Genomic DNA, 22675 nt, shown 5'->3' on the forward strand with positions numbered 1-22675 from the left:
GTGAAGCAATTTAGTCTTCAATGGGATTGATATGAAGCATCTAATCATGTTTTGGTGATGGTTAGCTTAAGGGAGGAACAATATGCTTTGTGGGGAGCTACTATCTCACATGTGATAGATTGTTGTCAAATTTAGGCACTCAAGTCTGCAAAGGAATCAAATTTAGGAGAATTTTTAGAGTAAGTTAATTGGATGTGCAAATGAGGGGGGTTTTCCTGGCAACATTCCTTGGTTTGCATCCAAGCCTATATAGTCGTGGTGTCTCTACCCAATAATCTTGACAAGAGGAAGGTGATCCAAGTGTATATTGGTGGCAACCCCACTATTCCCCTTATATCCCCAACATTTTTTTCTATTATTTTCCTGTTTTTTCAGCACAATTTCCTATTTTGACAGTTTTCTATTTTTGGAAGTTTTCAGGTCCCGAACTTCCTGAGTCGTTTTGAGGCCCTAAATGATGTTTTTTGGGCAAACGTAATTCTTCAACAAAGGTTTGCAATTAAAATTTGTTGTCCTCAGATAGAGCTTTCTAACAGACTATCATGCGCACCAAACGAAGATCGTATGTCAAAGTTACAACCTCAGGAAGTTGATGTTCTAACTAACTCCATCAGGGCCCATACCTTTTGGTGCTTCATCTCCTAGGGTTAGGTTTTTGGATGTTTAGGGTTTCTCAATGTTTCTTCATGACAAAAAGACATTTGAACCTCATTGTAACATAGTTCATAAGGCATGTATCTGTCACATCTCTTCTCATAGATAAGCTACCATCGGTCGAGCTAGTTTGTTTCCTTTGTGCATGTAAACAGTTTTCAACAGTTTTTATTTATTAATTGAAGTTTTGTTCCATTGTATCTCTATGTTTTTGTTTAAATTTGTATTTCATTTTTTTTCCTTCATAAATTTGGATTAGTGGTATCAAAACATTCTGCTCTTTATTTGTTTTTATGTGTATGTCCACAACGAGGTTGGGGTATAAGGAGTTGGGACCTGAATTGGTTGAACCCTTGCAAGACCAACATCACCAACCTCGTCGACCTCCAATGGCGGAAGAAAAGAAAGATGAGGGAGCAATAGATCCTTTCATATTGTTGCTTGAAGAGGCCCTCGAGCAACAAAGGAACAATATGATAGATATTTTTTCCTAGATCCTTCGTCGGGTATCAACAGGAAAAGCATCTTCATCTAGTAGTCACTTCGAAGGTGTCGTCCCTTTTAAGGTACATTTTAATTTTAACATTCCTATATTTGAAGGCATACTCTAGATAGACGGTTAAATATGTTGGAAGGATATTTTTCAGTCCATAATTTTTTTGATAGGGAAAAGATTACTTTTACACTCCTCAAAGTTACCCCCCATGTTAAGGACCGGTGGGAAACTTACTGTGAGAAGAGGGACAAGGAGAAACCCTCACTACTTTCAGCTACACCATCTTGGAATTCTTTCTGAGATGTCATTAAGGAACAATAATACCCTATTGGGAGCTATGAATATAAGTACATAAAATGGACCACACTACAATAAGAAAGAGACCATGATATGTCGAAGTTCACAAATATTTTTCATACTTTAACACAAAGTTGGGTATCAAGTATTCTGAGCTGAATCTAGTGCTCAAGTACCATGGTTTTCCATGGTTTTCTACAAAAATACATATAGGTAGAAATGGAGTTCCTAGACATCTCCTTGCTTGGTGCAACATACTAATATGTTGTCAAGATTGAGCAGAAATTTAAACAAAAGAAGCGAGACTTTGGATATGTGAATCTGAAGCAAAGAAAACACACTTCCAAACCACATAATAAGGGACAAAGCCAAGGTGGAGTGACCCAGGACAACCCATCAAAGCCACAAGCAAAGAATAGCACCATAAAGATGAAGGACACAAGAAAGTGGTGTGCGTTCCACAAGAGCCCCGCCCACAACACAAAAGAGTGTTGCGCTAAGCAGTCACTGATGGTTAAGATAAAAGCATTAGAATTAGATGCATGTTTTGACTCTGAGCCAGAACCCAACAAAAGGAATGACAAGGGGAAACAAATTATTGATGTAGAACCCAGTTCCGCCATTGCCATCACTAATGTCCAGAAGATTGAGCTCAAAGATCTAAATGAGGGGGAGTGTCTCTTCCACTCATAGATGTGGGTGAAGGGTTTTCCGCTACAATTCATTGTCGACAATGGGAGCCAAAAGAACCTCATCTCAGCAGAGGTCGTTAAGCGGTTGAGTTTGCCGACCACACCATACCCGTAGCCATATACCATCGGCTTGCTCCACCAAGGGTGAGATCTCTGCGTCAACTAGCAGTGTCGCCTTTCCTACATCATCAAGCCCTTCATGGATGAAGTACTATGTTATGTTGCTCCCCTTGAAGTTTGTGATGTTTTATTAGATCGGCCATACTTATGGAAGCATCATGATGTGTACGAGTCCAAACCTTGTACTATTATTATTACTTTAGGAAGAAAGCTATACAGGATACCAGAGGTAGCCCTGCCTACCGTCATTTCTTTTATCTTTGTTAAGCAATGCAATGAGATCATCTCCTAGACCGAGAATTTTTTTTTCTTTCTGATTCACTCTCAAAGTAAGGGGAAGATCATGGCCACACCCATGGGCCCTAGAAAGGGTTCCTCCACGCAACAGAAGCAAGTTGATAAGGTTGTGACTCACAGGGGCACCCTTGCACTGTCAAGTCAAGCATTCAATCAATATGACACTCAGAGCCCCTCTAGCCAATGGGTTAATATACCACCGCTCTCTTATGGAAAATGAGGAAATCAAATGGAAAATCTAGAAGTTGCTACAAAAAAACATCTGACCAAGTTCCTCACCTTGTGGGGGCCCAATTGTACTCATACAGAAGAAAGATAGGACCTGGAGACTTTGCATTCATTATCGGGCCTTGAATAAGATCACTATCAGGTACAGATACTCGATCCCAAGGATTTATGAAATTCTTGACCAGCTCAAGGGGGCTAAGTACTTCAACAAGATTGATTTGAAGTCTGACTATCACCAAGTTCCAATAAAACCCACAGATGTACGAAAGACCACCTTCAAAGCCAAGGAGGGCCTCTTTATGTGGTTAGTCATGCCCTTCGGGTTGACAAATACCCTTGCAACTTTTATGAGGCTGATGGATGACATCTTACGGCCTTTCACCAACCCATTTGTGGTTGTATATCTAGACGACATCATCATATTCAACAAGAGTTGCACAAAGCACTTGCAATATATCTGGCAGGTCCTTCAAACCCTGTGGTAGCACAAACTATATGCCAACTTGGAGAAATGCTCCTTTGGCATGAACCAGGTCCAATACCTGGGCTACATAATTGCTGAGCAAGGTGCACATGTGGATCCAGCTAAATTCCAAGTCATTCGGAATTGGCCAACCCAAATGAATAAAAAAATCTTCACAACTTTTTGGGCCTTGCCAATTTCTATTGAAGGTTTGTGTCGGGGTTCTCTAATATCACTTGGTCTTTGAGTTAAGTTACCAAGGGAAAAGCGAAAGAATTTTTTTTTGTCCAAGTCACAACAAAAGGCATTCATTGAGTTGAAACACCGCCTTTTCTCTGCACTAGTACTCAAATTTCCATACTGACAACAACCATTTGAAATTAAGACCAATAGCTTTGACTATGCCATTGGTGCAGTTATCACCCAACAAGGGCACCCGATGGCCTATCATAATGAGACACTCTTGAATATTGTTCATAAATACCCCACCTATGAAAAGGAGATGTATTCCATTATGTAGGCTTGCCGGCAGTGGAAACATTACATTTTGGGGAAGGAGATTATCATCCACACGAATCACCGACCTTTTCTATTTATGCAGACATAAAAAATGGTCCACATGTTTACAACAATTCCATTTGAATATTAAATACAAGAAGGGAAACACCAATAAAATTGCAAATTGCCTCAGTCAACCCCTGGTTGTAGTACTGACCATTGTTCTCAACTTTTGTGGGCACAAGACTTCTGAATAGATGCAACTATATAAAAATGATCCAGAATTCTCCACCACATACCAGATGATGATGGATGAAAATCAAGTACCAGATTTCTACCTCCATGATGCATAGTTATGCTACTTAGGGCATCTCTATGTTCCTTCAAGCGGGCGTGCCAAATTGATTTGGGAGACGCACTACAGTTGGGTCACATGACACTTTGGTTTGGAGAAAACAATGACAATGCTGCAAAAGTATTTTTATTGGTCAAAACTACAAAAATATGTTGGAAAGTATATTAGGTCCTACACTGCCTCTACCATTGCCAAGGCAACCATTAAGAAGCAAGGCATGTACACTCCTTTTTCTACTCCTTGTCAGCCTTGGGAATTCATCTCCATGGACTATATGTCTGACCTTCCTTCTACCAAGCATGGTAATGATTGTGTATTTGTGGTCATTGAAAGATTTTCTAAGACAATTATATTGGTTGCCTGCAAGAAGAGTATCACAACAAAAGACACTGCCAAACTCTTCTTTGAGCGAGTGTGGGTTCATTTTTGGATCCCGCAGACCATTATATCAGATTGGGATAACAATTTCTTGAGTGCATTATGGTCGAGCCTATGGTCATTGTTGAACACCAAGCTCACCAAGTCGACTGCATTCCATCCCCAGACTAATGGTCAGACAAAGATCGTCAACAAGATGATAGTACACATACTATGCATGTACAACTCCAAGCATCGATGAACATGGGATGAGAGTATTCCCTATGTGCAATACAATTACAACATAGCTATCCATAGCTCGACCAACCATAGCCCCTTTCAAGTGGGCCTGGTTCTTCAACCATTGTGTCCCATTGATGTTGCAATGCCTCTTGCAACTACATAGGCAGAATATGCACATGTTCATTCTAAAGCTCATAAAGCCACCAGGTTCATTAAACGCATTCAACACATTCACCAATAGGTACATGATATCTTAGATAAAGCCAATTCCAAGTACAAACAACATCATGATCAACATCGGGTGCCTCATAAGTTTCAAATGGACAACATGATGTTGTTTCATTTGCAAAAGGAATGCCTTGTTGGAGCCCATCAAAAGCTTCGACCACTTCGCTGGCCTTAAACCATCACCAAGGTTATGGGTGGCAAAGCTTTTGAGCTATGTATCCCCCCATTCCTTGGCCTGCACCTCGTATTCAATGTCAATCACCTTCGACCATACTCTCCACCATTGTTGGATACATGAGACATTGTTGAGCATCCGACACCAACATAGCTCAATCCAGAATGCATTGAACATTCCACAATTGATTGGATCATGGACACACAAATTAAGAACACTTGCCAATAAAGGTTCCAACTGTATCGGGTTGTCAAACCTGGCCAGCTCCTGCATCAAGGAAAGTGGCTCACCAGGGACCAAGTTCAACAGAAGTTTCCTTACCTCATGGAGGCACTCAACGCAATGGATACCAATGCTTCCTAAGGGGGGAAGATTGATCCAAATGGATATTGGTGGCCACCAACCTTTTCCACTTGGACCCCCAACATTTTTCTCTACCAGTTTCCTATTTTGATAATTTTCTATTTTTGGCAATTTTTGGGTCATGAACTTCTAGAGTCGTTTTGAGGCCCTAAACGACATTTTTTGGGGAAATAGGCAAACATAAGGTGTAGTGTGATGTTTACAATCAAAATTTGTTCTCCTCGGATAGACCTCTCTAACTGGCTATTGTGCACACCAAATAGAGATGTTATTCCAAAGTTACAACCCCGTGAAGTTGACGTTCCAACTAACTCCATCGGGGCCCATACCTTTTAGTGCTTCATCTATTAAGGTTAGTTTTTTGTATTTTATGGTATCTCAATGTTTTATCATGATAAAAAGGCCTTCGAGCCTCATTGTAAAATAGTTCAGAAGGCATGTAGCCATCACATCTCTTCTTAGAGATAAGCTACCATTGCCCGAGCTAGTTTGTTTCCTTTCTTAATGTAAACAATTTTCAGCAGTTGTTATTTATTAATTGAAGTTTTGTTTCGCTATATCTGTGTGTTTTTGTTTTAATCTGTATTTCATTTTGTTCCTTCATAAATCTGAATTAGAAGGGTAAGTCTTCTCCTTTGTGGGATAGTACCAAGTACTTTGGCAATGTCGTGATGTGCCTATGTTTGGTATGGTTGATGGGTTGGTTTTGTGTTGGTATTTGTCATTGGCCTCATAATTGGTCAATATTTATGCATGGGAGGGAGGGTCAATCAATTTCATTGTGCACTTATAGTAGGATTAAGCATTATAATGATTTTCATGTAGCTTCTTTGTTTGAACTAGTTCATGATTTAGTTTTGCATTAGTCTATCGAATTGGGTTAAAAAAAGGACAGTATTGGTTCACATGAGGATGTTCTATGAGAATTTGCAAAATAAAGTGGAACAAGAGATTGAATCATTAGAAAAGGAAATTCTTCAATTGCAACTGAGGTACAATTAGGTGGCTACCAATCTTGCTTCAACTATGGAGATTCTAGTTGAACAAAAGGTCTAAATTCAAAAAGTTGAAGATGATCTTAACACCCTTCGGACTGAAATAGAGGAGCTATAGAGGGGTATCATTCAACCTAGTCCCACCTCTTCCATCTCTAGTAATTATGTAAATGGTGCTACTATAATGATGCTTGATCTTAATGCACAAGCTCCTTTGGGGAGACATAAAAGGCCATAATGAAGGTGGTAGTTAGCTTAAAAGTATGTCAAAATGCAAGTTAAAGTCTTGTTTGTTTTTACAATCATTTTGGTGGCTATATACCATTAAAGTTTTAGTTTAGTAACTTTTTCAGTGTTTTTTTTTGCTAATCATCAAGATGAAAGAAAATATTGATTAACTAAACTTGATCCTCAATTTTTTACTTTTACCATATTGTTGCAACCACAAACAAATTTGAATATAATTTGTTTATTATTATGATTAAAAAAAATAGTAATAAAATTTAGGCATAGTCTAATTTATAGACGAAATGACATTTTCACTGAAATCCGACAATACAATTTCATGCAAAATTATGATTTTTGTTGTCGTTTAAAATACACTTTTGAGTGTATAAATGGATTCAACATCCTGAAAAACCTTTGGGGCACTCGAATTCTATGGATTAAACAACTTAAATTCATTTTTTAAAAATCTATACTGAATTTTAATTAAAATTAAGCAGAAAATGTCATTTAGTCTATTATTTAGATTACAAGTAAAATTTTATTTACATAAACATTTTTTTTGTATCCCAAAGGAACCTAGCAGGCTACCTGACACGTAACTACTAGTTAACTTCTGGGGGTCTACGACCTATCCTCTCCATAAACTGGGTCGCAAACAAGGGGATTTGAATCTTGGATCTCTCAATTTTAACATATTTCATATTACTTTGATCACCAATTGAGTTTCCCCTTAGAACTTATTTACATAAACATTACATTATATATATATATATATATATATATATATATATATTATAAAACTTAATTAATTAATCACATGTTTATTTATATTTTATAAAATTTTAATTATTAAATTTTATGAAATTTTAATGGTTAAGTTTATTTATTTATTTGTCATTTTCTTTATAAATATTTAATTTAGTTAGTTTTTTTGTTTTTTTATTAATGTCATATAAACCATTGTAAAGATAATGGAATAGTTTCATTTATTGGGTTGAGGTTCCTTTATTGCAGTGGGGGAATATATCATATGTGCCTTACTTTAATAAGGGAAAGATATGGCATAGCTTGATGTAACACTAAAGTGGATTAATTTTTTTGTTCTTATATAAAAATATAGCTCAGGTGAGGCATCTTGATTGGTGATGGCTATGTGAGTGAAGACTTTGGTCCCTTGAGGTTTTGACTTCAAGTCCTCCCTTGGTGAACAATGTAATCATATGTAATTTAGTATTAGCCTAAATTATACATATATATTTCTTCTTTTTTTTGTAAGCTTAGTGGGACCACATCTTCATCATGTTCAATACATCACCCTGATCAGGGCGGGGAATAGAACCAGTGACTTCACATCAAGTAGTGCCTTAATAGAGCCCCTGATCACCGTTTATCCAAGGCCTTGTGGACAAAAAAACGTATAATATATATATATATTTTTTTTTTTCTATATTAAGACTAACCTACATACCCACGAGAGATTTGAACCGGTGACCTATCGCAAGGAGTGCCTTAACAACACACCCATTCACCGTCAATCCAAACCCCCGTGGGCGTATAATATATTTTATTGATTTAAATAAAAGGTACAAATATAATAATTAGTTTAAAATTATTTTATTATATCTATAAATTAAATTAAATTTAAAGAATATTAAAATTTGAAGAAAAATGTATTTTAAAATTATTATTATTATTATTATTTAATTTTTAATTTAAATATAAATATTTTATTATTTTAAGTATTTTTTTAAAAAATGTGCTTTTTTGTAAGAGGGTACTGGTTCAAATCGAGCGGGTAGATGATAGATCTCTTCATAGATATTTTTTTTCTTTTAAACCATGGTGAATTAATAACTTGTTGGAGTAACCTGAGGCCCAAGATCAAACCTAGGGCTACCACTATAACACAAAGAGTATATGCAACAACACGTAAGCCAATTTTACCAAGAATTTATGACTCAGCAAGGGTTGAGAATCGACGAGGGTGGGGGAGCCTACTCCTTGAGTCTTATTACAATGGGCTAGAGACGTCCCCCTGTGAGATTTGAAATTGGGTGGAGGGGATAACACCCCATTATGCCAACCACTTAGTCATCCCACAAGGAGACATCTTTCATAGATTTTAATGGTAAAATCATTATGTGCAGGTGGGTCCCTTATCTCACAAGCAAAGGGTCCCATACACCAATTTGGTGTCCCGCTTAGTCGTCACCTTAAAATTATAAATTTTTTATTAATGTATTTTTATTAATTTAAAATAAAATGTATAAATATAAACCAACCTAGATCCATATTAACTATGTATCTACCAAGCATTGAGAGGGATCAAATCTCTTTGCATCTCTATCATCATTAATAATCATGATGGGGACAACCCTAATCTATGCGTACATGTGGGATGTTGTCACCAGGATTGTGTGAACGTTGGATGGAAGAACAATCTACCCACATGTGAATGTCACTCAGATTGTGTAAGGCTTAATTGAGCATGGACACCCCTTGAGATAATTTTTATCTCCCAAGGTCACTTCCACCCTTAACCCCTCCCCTAGAGATTTGACTTTATGAGGACTAAACTCCATACAAACCAATTGACCTACACCTCATGAGTGTGTGTGTGTGTAACGAAAATAATGGTCATATATATAAAATCATTATTTTAAAATGGTCAGAGATATGGCTACTTTTTTGTTTTAATTATGAAAAGAGAGGGAATACCATCCATCAATACAAACAAAAAGGAGATTCCATGGTCTAAAAACCTCTGAGTTGAAGAAGCGTTGAAAACTAAAACCTAACCACCCTATTTTTAGAAAACCACCGCTATTATTAAATGATTGGCTTGTATAGAGCCTTACATATTGACCAAGTAGAAATAAAGTCTTGAAAATCATAAATAATTCAAACAATTTAATTATTAAGCCTCACACGAGCTCATTTCTTTCTTCCCACTACAGAAGAAAGGAGAGAGGGATTTTCCAACTGAGCTTTGATATTTATCATCTATCTTCAATTTGCTTTTAGATCCCTTACATAGTTATGTTCCCATTCATAGTTATCTTCCCTTTGTGATTTTCCAACTGAGCTTTGATATTTATCATCTATCTTCAATTTGCTTTTAGATCCCTTACATAGTTATCTTCCCTTTGTGATTTTCCAACTGAGCTTTGATATTTATCATCTGTCTTCAATTTGCTTTTAGATCCCTTACATAGTTATGTTCCCATTCATTTTCCAGGTTTCCCATCTCCCTATTGCCAATGCCATATTTTTCTTGAGTGACATTGTTGTGTCATTCACATCTCTAAATTGAGTCTTGTGGAGTAGAATGTTCATAGAATACTCAGGGGTTTGGGTGGTCATGATGATCCATATCATAAGTCCATGTTGAAATTCCCAAACTAGAGTCTCAATATGCATATAACTAGTTGAGGTGAAGAGTATTGATATTCTCGAACCAAATATTCCATAAAAGCCCAAGAGATAGGTTGCAGGTCTTGTTGATTGTAAATTCAACCATAGAGTTTAGCATTCTAAAGAGTGAACTTAATGCTTTCAAATTCTTATATCAATTTCTATATATGGTGGAGTAACTTGTTCATATGAGTTCCCTTGGAAAAGTTTTGAGGACCATATGATGTATGATCACTATAAATCACTAATTGTTATTGCATTTTTTTTTTGTCTCTTTATATTTTTTTAAGGTTCATGAGCCATAATCAGGTCATCGAACCATTACAAAGGCCCTTTAGATGGGATGTTTGACGTCTAATTAGGATTTGGATACCATTAGGAGGCTTTATGCACCAAGGATGAAGGACTACATAGAGAAGTTGGAGTGTTTTTTTTGGAATAATATCTTGATGGGGTTATATCTACATCTAGTCATGTAATTTTGAGTCCATAGTTAAATATTTCCCCTTAGTTGTTTGAATCTTTTAATTTAAGCTCAATAATATCCTTTTATGGCTTCGAAAGCTTGAGGGTGTATTTCTATTAATCATATCTCTGAAAATAATAGTAGATATAATAACTATTTGATAATTATATTTTACCTATGTATTCTTGGTCTGAGAAGGAGATAAGGTGAAAGTCATAAGAAGTATATGCAAACTTTAAGGATTATATCCTTATGAATTCCTTCTTATATATAGTGCTATGCACTTAAAGAGTGACTTTATTATTATATACTAGAATAGTAATAAAAAAAAACAATTTTTCCTTAGAAGAAAAAAATATAACCATTATTTTGCAATTATAGTTACACATGCACATGTACATACACAAACAAAATAACATTATTTTAGGCTTGTACTTATTATTATTTATTGAAACTGAAATGAATAAAATTGTATTAAAAGAAAGTTGCAGTTGCACCATATAATGAGTTAATACAATTCTTTTAGAGAGTCTAATTGAATATTTAAAGTTTTAAGAATTGGAGAAGAGTTTACTTACAACCAACATTTCTCTTACACTTATCTTCATACAACTAAATACACTACTATTATAATTTCTAACAAACTAGTCTAATAATAATATTGATTTGCAAAACAAAAAAACCCTTGATATTTTAGTGGAAATCATGCCCACTATGGACTTCCTGCCTGTCCTCTACTTTAGGTTCGAAGGTTTCTTCTTCAATTTCAATATCTTCCTAAATCTTTTGAACAATGTCTTCCTCCATGACTACTTCTCTAAGAAAGCCAACTGAATGTGGGCTTCTCACTTAGTCTAGAACAATTGCAAATGCATGTTGTGTTCTATTACAAGCTTCTTAATTTCACTACCATACAATTACACCCTTGCCTCAAATGCAACTGGGAGGACACTTGATTGTTAAGGTGGGATATTACGACATGAAGACCCTAAGTCTAGTGCACCACCCTCTTTAATATCCTGTAAATATCTACAATTTCATATTGACCACAATGACTATAATTTTGATGTCCGTACATGATAACAAAGAGAAAACTCATTGCAATAATTTCCTTGTGCATATGGTAAAAAATCCATTTAGGATGTTGAGGATATACAAAATCAAAATACACAAATTCCCAAGGCTCGTCAAACTCACAAGATAAAACATGAAAATTGAGAGTTAGACTATGTAACTTCCACCCAAAATAGCTCAAACAAACAAAGAAAACCATTAAAGGAAGAGGGGTTCAAATTGCCATGGTACAAACATGAGCTCTACCAATGTTAATGAGGCCAAACTGCATAACGTCCATCCAAAATTCCTCCAACCAATAGAAACTCTTACTACATGCACTTGTTGTTGACTAAATCAAAGCTCTATAGGTCTTAATGAAACGACAACATAAAATCACGATGATGCATAACATAATTGATAATATGTGGAAACATTATAGAAGAACTAGAGGTATACCACCTCTCCTACAAAATCCCACCTTATCACTTATAAGAACACTCCTTTGCAAGTGTGAAATCATCAATGGCGAGTACATGGGGGTTGTGGGGAGTTAAACTTTTCTTTTTGTAACATAATGACCTTGCCACTTGTCTAGAAATATGAATACATGCCTTTCTTAATGTTGAGATTGAGAATATCCATGGGAGGTGGTTAATGTAAGGGAAAACCCTAATTTTGCTTGGGAATCATTGATTCAAAAGTGCTCCCTTATTTGTCATTGAGTTAAATTATTTGTCTATTAAGATATCAAAGGATATCATACTACTTACCCAAGTCAAAATACCTTGCAATCTTTGGATTTGAGTGATTAGTGTATGAAAACATGATAACTTAGATAAGATCAAGTCTCTCAAGAGTTTTGTGTGTGTGTGTGTGTGAAAGAGAGAGAGAGAGATGCTAGTTTTACAATATGGTATAATAGAGATATTGTCATGGGTAACACTTATGTCATCATAATTTGATATGTACATCTTGATCTATAAAAAAAATATAGATATAATATTCACATAAAAATATTGGTACAATACAAATATAAATATATTGACGATAATCAATGTTGTATTTTACGTGAGTAAGATTACAACCAACTTAAATCTATACCTCAAAGAATTAATCCTTTCAAAGTTTAATAAATTCCATATTAACTTGGATTTACATCAATCTCAATTGGTATAAATTACTATTCCAAAATAATCATATAATATGATTATTGTAATTACAATTACAAATTATATTGCATGTGTTGTGACTATAATAAATTGTGTTGTGACTATAATAAATTATTCATCTTACTTGTCATATTATAAATCTGTCTTTTCTTACCAATAAAAAATCATTTATACTCGATGGATTAATCCTAACCTAAATCCATTCACATCATTAATTTATTACACGTTGATTTATTAAAAGGGTTCATCATAAATTTTGTTTTATTGATATTAATGGCAAATCCAAAATGTCCTTGGCTTAGTTTACTTTATGTTTTAAAATTAAATATAGTCTTATCATAATATTCTTTTTCTCCAAGCAAAAAAATATTTTATATGTAAAACAAATTTACAGTCACATGTTTCATCACATTTAAAAAATCCTAAAAAAACCATTAGAATAACATCTCTTCATAATTGCCTCCTTTTTTAATACATATCAACAACTTGTATCATAAAAAGTGTGTTCGCTTTTTATTTAAAAAAGACATAATAATTATAACATTAAAGAAAATAAACAATGTGAATAATTGTCTCAATAGAACAAATAGGTTCATGAGCAAGTTTTTTAAGTGACCATCCATGAGGATGGATACAATCCTAGTGCCACGATCCAATCCCAAACCATCTTTTGAGAGCTTGTTTGCTATCTTGTTTATGTCCTTGTATATGTGAGATAAAGATATATGGGAGAACTCTATCATATGCATTTGTATATGATCATATAGAGGTTGTAAAGCAAAATTCATGATTGACCACTAGGTACCTAAAAGTGAGCCATTTGTGAAACACCATACTTTTGGTTAGTTGAAGAATTATTTTGTGTGACATTAATTCATCCAGTGGAAGTTTGTATTTGTGAAACACTATACTTTTGGTTAGTTGAAGAATTATTTTGTGTCACATTAATTCATCAATTCATAAAAGTTATTAGATTTTTGATATATTTCATCTTTGAAGGATATACCATGATTGGAAGAAAGATATAAGATTTTTTTTGCACTCCCTTTAAAAGGATTTCATTATGAGCTCCATAAATATATTTCCAAGGGAAAGCTTTATTGATTATCTCTTCTTTTAGCTCATTTCTTTTATGTTTTTCCTCAACCAATGGATAAGCATTTAGGATATTTAAAGATAAAATCTCACATTTGAGAGGAAGAGTTTTATTTCCCTCAAATAATTTTAGATTCATACTTGTAGATTTTAGCCTTGTACAATTAATTAAAGAAAACAAATTCTTAATAAAACAAAAAAGGTGCAATGGAAAACACACACACATTTACACAAAGATTTTATCTTGGAAACCCAAACTAGAAAAACTATAAATATTTTTTCAATGTGTAAGCGACATCCATAAATTGCCAATCCATTTACCTTGGATAAGAATACAACCATAGTTTCTTAATCGAAGCTACAAAACCATGGTATAAATCACCATGTGCCACGTAACCACTAAAAGAAAAAACCATGTGTGGAAAATTGCCAAAAACAGATGCATAAAACCACCCATTTGTTTCATGGGGGGGCCACTACCCACAAACCCCCACATAGGGGGACTTTTGCCCCCTTGAAAACCTCTCAGTAGGGGAGCCTCCCTCCCCATACAACCCTCTCTTGTCATGCTCGATGCAACGTACAACACTTGCAAGTAGTTGTGCAAAGAATATAACACATACCCAACACTAGCAAACCGTACTTCATAAGTTATATTGAATGTAATCTAATCTTTTTTAAGTCTTTTTTTGAATACAATGATCTAAAATCTTCTTCGATATCACTTGCTTCCAAAAACATTCCTAGCACTGTCATGTTCTCCACTTATGTCCACACCTTTTTTGTAAATGAACAATCATAATTAAATAGTCAATAGTTTAATTTGCTTGTTAGCATTAGTTGCATCAACCCAAACCATGGAATTTATTTTATTTTTTATATCTTTTGAAGCACCTCTCTTGTAGGAGACTAATTGTTTAATATTAGCCACATGCAAATTTTATTTTTAGAAGGACACCTTAAGATCCATATAGTTATCCAACACCAAATTTGCTATCCCTCTAATCCTTCCTCAACAAGTGCTTTATAGCCTAGTTTAGGCACATATGTTCTTGTGGGATTGAAGAACCACAATAACTAATCATCATCTCTCTTATTTTAACATTGCTATCTTTTATGCCATTTATATAAATATTCTTGGCTTAGCAAGATATTCTCCTAAACCAATCTCCTCCTAGGTGAGCCATTGTTGTTGCTGATTTGTATACCTCTTCTAGTTTACATTATGTCTAAGGGTATAAAATTGTTTGCTTTCAAAATCTTGGATCAATCAAGGAGGTAATTTGTGCAATCCTTTGTTGCTTATTTGAGGATCAAGATCAATTTGAACTTTATTTCCTCCACCCACTTTGTAAGTCAATTTATTAACTACCAAATGAAAAGCTAAAATCACAACTTTCCAAATGATAGAGGTGTTATGTTTTCTTGGCTCTAATTACTTGGATCCACAAACATTTTCCTATTTCTTTTTTTCTAGGTTACAAAGCTTAGGGAAAACCTTGGGTACTTCTCCTCACTTTGAGATTCTCTAAGGCATAAGGCCAATCAACAACAAGGCTCAAAACCGTTACATCAACGCATTCATTATGAGTTCAACATGTCATTTATGAGAATGAATCTCGGTGGGAAAGATATCAATCATTCTTCCCAACCAATCAAGATAAACCCAATTGACATCCACTACCCTTTTTCTTGTATTAAACTCCACATTTTGTAGCTCACGTGTTGGAAAAAAGAAATGGATATTTTAAATCACATCTTCCACTAGCTTTTGGAATAACCAAATTGTTTCAAGATGTTAATATAAATCTCTTTTTTTCTTTTTTTGGGGCAAAGAGACCAGATAAATGTTACACAATTTTGTATTTCTCTCCAACACATTTTTCAACCTTATCATAATATTTCTCTAATAAACAAATATTTATCAAATTCTGAAAACTTTATTTATAATCATGGATATTTAATTTTTTGTTATCACATATATTTTTTCAAATCTAAATATCATAAATTTAGATATTCATTTTATAGATATTGTTAAGATTATTAAGGATGACGATGACAATTAATGTCTACAAAGACCTATATAGTCTACCAGACCTTAAGAAGGTAAGGGATTAATTATATTTCTTTAATATTTTATTTCTATGCTAAAAAAGAAGTGAGATAAGTATTCCCATATCACCATATTTTGTTAAGTTAAAAGGTCAAGAAGGTTGAGAGTGTGACAAATATTTGGAAAATCAGATCGAATGTGAATAGAGGATGGACAATATAAGAGAAAGTGCTTTCCATCTTCAACCTTCTTAGGATCACACAAGTGACAAACTCTTTCATCCCATGATGTTTTGAGAATTGACCAATGCCTAGTTTCACTATGACGCTCATGAGAGTTGGTTCTCATCTCGACAATGTTCAATTTCTTCTTAACACCATAAAGATAATTTTGGGTTTTGAGATTGGGGTTGATCACCTCCTTCTAATATTGTAGTTTCCTTTTTCCCTCTAGCTCTTTATTTTTTGGTAATTTATCTTTAAATTTGAAAGTTATAATATTTTTAATACTATTTAGATTCTACAAGATGATCTTTTCCTCTGTCCCTCGATGGTCCAACCAAGACTGGGCATCCTTATGCCACCCTCACATGAGCCGAAGGTGGGGGTTTTGGCTAGATTTAGAAGTCACATGAGCCAAAGGTGGGGGTTTTGGCTAGAGTTAGAAGTCACATGAGCCAAAGGTGGGGGTTTTGGCTAGAGTTAGAAGTAATTTTAGAAAACCTCTTAGCATCTATGTTGTATAACTTCTTCACATACATAAGTTACATAGTCACAACGATACTTTCAATGAGGAAAATGCTTACTTCAATCAAGAGGATAAGTAGGAAGTATTTTCCTTAATCTTGATATTGAAGATTATAAAGTATTTTTTGATTGGTTCAATCTTCTTCCATGACTTTCTAAATATACCACAACACAAAACCTCACATCGATACAAAATAATAAGAATGACGAAATTGAACATATATTCATATTTTTTCAATTTTAATTTAATTATATACTCAAATAATATATTTTATATAATTAATAGAAAATTTATATTAAACTTTCAATATTAATATATTTTTATACTTATACTTATTTTATAATTTGTACTATTTTGTGTTTTTTTTAATCTTATGTATGTATTTGATTACTTGATTTTAATATATAAATTTTAAAAAGTATTTATGTTTATTCGAATTCAAGCTTCTGTGATCTATATCATAATGTATAAAATATTTTTCTAAAGAAGTTATATTAAAGATTTTGGTTGACTCGTTTCAAACCAACAAGTGTGGTTCATCTTCAGGATAAGATGTCCACACGTAGACTAAAATCTTTAATATAACTTCTTTAGATTTTTTTATTATATAATATTTATGTTTATTAATTAAAATTTAATAATTATTTTTTTTATAATTTTTTTTTAAATAAATTTTATATAAAAAATATAAATTAAAAATAATATATGTGAATAAAGATGAAAAGTTTAGATTTGATTCTTATAGTATGATGGATTACCAAGAATGAAATCTAAAAAATAACATTGTAAATAAAAATATTATATAAAAATAATATTTTTGAATTAAAATTCCAGTGATGTGAATAGGTTAGATTTAATTCTTGCAGTGTTCTCCACCTGGAAAAATGAAATCATAAATTTAAAATTAATCTTTTATAAATTTATATATCAAAATTAAGAATGAAATATTTAGAATCTTAAATAAACTCAAAATCATTAAACTAAAAAATATGCGAATGTCACAAAGTTAATTTCTGTTTTACAATTTTCGATACCACTCTTCATGCACAAGTGATCTAACCACGCTACCTAAGTTAAAGAAAAAAAGCACGACCGGCCTGTAAATTTGTCTGCTCCTTTGTCTGCTTGTTGATAACTAAGCCATTGCGGGTTGAAGGTATGAAGCTTTATTCACCTAACTCTTCGGACAGGAATGGCCGTTGGCTTTTAATGTCAAATTCGAAGACTGCCTGCCATCGGTACACAACAGATCTAACTTGATTTACACTACCCAGTTCAGATAAAAAAGGCACGACCCGCCTGTATATTTATCTACTCATTTGTCAGCTTGTTGATAACTAAACCACGCTGGGTTTGAGGGTGTGAAGCTTTATATACCTAACTATTCGGATTGGAATGGAAGTTAGCTTTTAATTCCAAAACAGAGAGGATATAAACAGAAAGTGGAAATTCTTTCACAATCGGGAAAAAAGAGTCTATCGCGATATCTGTCCAAAACTTGGTAAATTTCACTTCAATTCCAGGACACCACTTTCGTGCAAACACGTGCCCAGAGCTCCAGCTCATCATTCGCCTCATGAATGCCATTTGATTCCATACAAGTCCCCGCTATTCCGAGGGGTCATCATTACCCCGTTTTTCTGGTCAGATTAGCCTTTGGATCGATGCAAGTGCTTGCTCACTGAATACAATGATTTGGGTCTCTCTGCAAATTCTTGTTACGAGGAGATTAACGGTCTGATCCAGCTGGGTATCACCTGAGACGCCCATGATACGAAAGGATTTTGATGGGGTTCTATATTAAACACAATCATTAAAAGAGTAGTCCAAATATATTTTATTGGGTGACATGAGGATTCAATCTGCCGCAGAATTCAATACCTGCTTCAAGGATTGCATGCGTGAGTTTCAGATTAGCTGTCGACTATTTATTTGTGTTGCTTAAATTTCTTGCTTGAGCTGAATTGAGGACTTCTGTTTCATTCTTCAGCAGAGAAATCTACATGGGGAACCAAGACAGGACTGGTTGGCATTCATCTTGTGCTTGTTGGAGGCCTATTTCTGTTAGATTCTGATCTGATACATTACGCTATAATCCATCCCTGGTAACATTTCTTTCTCTGACATATTAGTTCTTAGTCACCTGTCCTGGATCTATACGTTATTCTCAATCAACGCTTGCAATGATATACCGTTGAAGGTTGAGAGGATGCTTTTTACTTCAAATGCCAGTTTTCTGTGCTGAAGATTGATTTGCAGGTTTCAATTCTATTATGTATTTTGTTCAAACAAAAGAGATTACACATGAATGACAAAATGTAGTCATCGTGACTCAAAGAAACTATAGAAAGAGAGATTATATTAATGTCCACAGCGACAGTGGGACTCAAATGTACAGCAACTGTTGAAAGCCAAATTAGAAATTCCTAGGGCATTTTCTTTCGAGAAAAAAATAGAAGTAAAAATACATATCAAATGAAGGCAGAATCCCTCAATCATGCAGTAAAGAATAACTCTACAAATGAAGACAAGAAATCCATTCTTGTTATTCATTTTGGAATTGGCATTTCCCTGATATAATCACAAAGCCAACGAAGCACAAGAACTTTTTTACGTTATTGCCAATTCATTACTGCAGTTGCATCAATACAAAACGTTGCAAAGTTGGGGGCATCCCCACATACGCTCGTATAAATCGACCAAGATTGACCCCATCTTGATCTTGATCGGTGGCCTACCCAAAGAAACTCGTAGGAAACTCAACTGTCCAAATTCTGCAATTCTGTTTTCTCTTCAACATATTTTAATTTTTCCTGTATTTCAGTTTACTTGCATATTTTATCGGGATGTTTAACGCTCTGTTTTGCGTTTTTTGGGCAAACATTTATTTTTCATTTCCGCAATGTGAAACTTCGGTTTTCCACCAATGTGAATCTGTGGCATTCCTTCAATTTCTTTTGTTTTAGTGAGTGCTAAATTGGTCTAACCGGTATTTCTCTGAACTGTCAGCTGGTAACCAGCAGTTCAATTCCCATAAACTTATCTAAGAAACTGGTCTGCCAATAAACCCTCCAATTTCTGTATCTTTCTTTTCCCTTCAGTATAGTTCACTGATTTTTCAATAAACTTGCGTATGGTTTGTAGGTATATACCACTTATTTGCATTTTTTGGGCAAACACAATTTTTTCATTTCCACTACATTTGCATTCTTTGAAAATATTTTGTTTCCAGTGAATGCTATATAACATGCTGGCATTTGACATTTGGTAGCCAGCAGCTCAATTCCTGTAGATTTATTTTGAACATGCACAATACATCTCCCAAAGAACATGAACCTCAAATTTTGAAAGGCTAGTGTCTTCTGAAGCAGTACACCCTTTATGAAAAGTTTTATCATAAAGCAATTAAGTATGGAAATAGTGCCCTTCTTGATTTAATGGCTCGATTGTCTTTTTCCACAGACCAATCACGTTGTCTCTACACAATCAGCTATGGCCTCCAATGTGGACAGTGGATGGTACCTGGTAATAGGGAAACCCCTTAGTAACTCACTGTGCAAGTTGAACTGAACATGATTAGTTTTGTGTTAGCAACGAACCCAAATAAGTAAGGCAATGCCCAGTTTTCTCTGTCATAGCGTTCTTGAGTGATAAAAATATGGTATTCAAGATCAATAGCAATTTGTATGCTAGTCAGAGTTGCAATTCAGTTCTTTCTGTGCTCTTGGATTTTCCCTTAAGTTAAATTCTCCTCACTTCTTCATATATTTCATGGCTGACATTATGGTTTTTGAAAATAGTGCAAAGAAGGAACTGTGGTAAGCTTCCTATTGCATTTAAGAGTCGAGTCCTCAGTTTTGTGGTAAGCAGATACTGGTAAAATGCTACCCTTAGCGTTCAAGTCTTTTTGTCTGCATGTGATTACTATGTGTGGCTTCGCCTGTTGATAAGACCAATAAAGGCCATCCTCTAAGTGTTTGACTGTGCCCAGTTCGTCACCAGCAAGCAAATGAATTGCTGGTTTCAAATCTCAAGTCCTACTGTCTGAGTGTCCTTTTGGAATTGTTATAGATTTATTTTTAAAGGCTATGGTCTGTCCAATGGTTCTTACTTCTTCTTTCTCCTTTCATGGTTAAGTTCTTGTTCCCCTAGCACCTTGTTTGAGAGAAAAAGGATTTAGAGGGGTCATAAATCACTACAGATTAGTAAAGTGTCGTGTACTTGAAACCTTATAAATAATTAACATCGTTTATGTAAATTAAGAATTATGTTGTCGTGCATGCATGATTACCTCATTAAAAGTAAAAAAAAACAGAAAAGCCAAATGCTCAAACAAGGAGAGATCTGTCTTCTGCACACAATCTATGGTGAAGTGGTACTTGATGTCAATATGCTTCGACTTGTCATGGAATAGTAGATTCTTAGGGAGTTTAATAGAACTCTAATTATCACAGTGAATGACAATCGGATCTAGCTCCTTATCAAAAACCCAACAAGGAGTTTCTGAAGCCAAATAGCCTAGCATACTGCCATTTGGCAGCCATGTACTTGGCCTCTGCAGAACTCAGTGCCACTGGCCTCTGTTTCCTGCTGTACTAAAAGACTGCTCCTGATCCCAAACTGAAACTGCACCCAGAAGTGCTCTTCCTGTCAAATGTACTGCCTTCCCAATCGACATCAGTGTCCCCCTCCAGCATGACTCCATCCTGCTGGATGTACTGTTACCCACCACCAGTGGGTGACAGCTATAGGAGAATGTTTCTCTTGGATTTGACTTAAGCCAGCAGCCAGCACCCCTTGCAGCCACCAAATAGCTCGATGTGCCACCATTCTCCGCCACCAGAGCCAGCCATTATGTGCCCTCGCCCATCTTATGTTTGAAGGTGGGCCTTCCCACTTTGAAGTTATATGATTTTTCATTATGTAATTGGGTATCTTTGCTTGCTTATCCTGGACACATTTGGACATGGATTAGTGGGGGATTTGATGGAAAGAATGGGCTTGGTCTATACTCTTGTTCCCTTGTTCCAACTTGGTGGTTAGTCTTGTATCCTAGTCACGTGGGATCTCCTTTATTGGCAGCTAGCTTTAGGAGTGGCACTACATGGGAAACCCGATTTTGGTTGGATGGTCCCGCTTCTCAACACCATATGCATCACTCCCCTCTGCTCATTAGACCCCCTTTTCACACTTTTCCCATCCAGGTCCACAATGAGTTAGCTTCCCCCTCCCCTTTTCCACACTTTGGGTCAGGCCTGAAACGATTCCCCGGAGGTTGATGCAACTAAAAAGAAAGTAAAAAGCATAATCTGGCCACTTACAATAGGAAATGTACCATAAAATGTGAAAGATGGTCGGGGCATAAAAAAATTCAGCGCATGGGCAAAAGTCAAACATGAGCTTTACCCCCTATCATTATGACGATCACCCTGGTTCCTAGGGCCCATTATGTGAGCCCCTTGCATCATTAAGGAACCCACGATTGTCCCAACCCCTGGTGGGCGTTGAACTGCCAAACCTTAAGGGGGGCATTCACTGTTATATCACACACATCATGCTCCCATTCCCTGGAGCCCCGAGCAGTTAAAAGAAAGGAAAATCAATAAAAGGAAAAAGACATGAAGAAGGGTGGAAAAACAAAGGCCGGGGTAACTCATTTACCACAATTTCTCCCTACCACATCTATACACCCATGTGTGGGCTTCCCTCATTATGGCTACCCTTGTACCGTGGCATATGGCTTGGAGCCTTCCCTGTTGCCCCACTCCATTCCATCATATTATTTCACATGACACCTGCCATTTGATGGATGTATCGTGGACTTTTCACTTCCTTAGAGGTTGAAACCACCTAATAGGGTCTTTTATTAACCTCCCTTTTGAGCCTAGGGACACATGTACATTCTAGAGCCCATTTGGAAGGGCATGCCACTATGAAGTGTCCACTTGGGCTCCTGATTTTTAAGCTCATTTACTCATTTGCACTA

At 35.3% G+C, this 22675-nt stretch overlaps 1 protein-coding gene across 2 annotated transcripts in view; it reads left to right on the forward strand.

The window, feature by feature from the left end:
- Positions 1 to 17783: 17783 nt before the first annotated feature.
- The window catches only part of LOC149214388 (DHHC-type zinc finger family protein), a 260641-nt gene continuing 255749 nt past the window's right edge, over positions 17784 to 22675 (forward strand). The window contains exons 1-2 of one of the 2 annotated variants that reach the window (XM_089392284.1): positions 17784 to 18590; positions 18680 to 18794. In XM_089392284.1, coding sequence (XP_089248410.1) covers positions 18539 to 18590; positions 18680 to 18794 — 167 coding nt within the window. In that variant the 5' untranslated portion in view covers positions 17784 to 18538. Of the gene's footprint in view, positions 18591 to 18679; positions 18795 to 20151; positions 20215 to 22675 lie in introns of those variants that run through there. The other variant, XM_089392285.1, reaches the window with a different exon arrangement.

The sequence above is a fragment of the Pinus tabuliformis genome, chromosome 1_1 (assembly GCF_031772625.1).
Source record: "Pinus tabuliformis cultivar Carrire ecotype Pingquan chromosome 1_1, CPIR1, whole genome shotgun sequence".
Classification (NCBI taxonomy): domain Eukaryota; kingdom Viridiplantae; phylum Streptophyta; class Pinopsida; order Pinales; family Pinaceae; genus Pinus; species Pinus tabuliformis.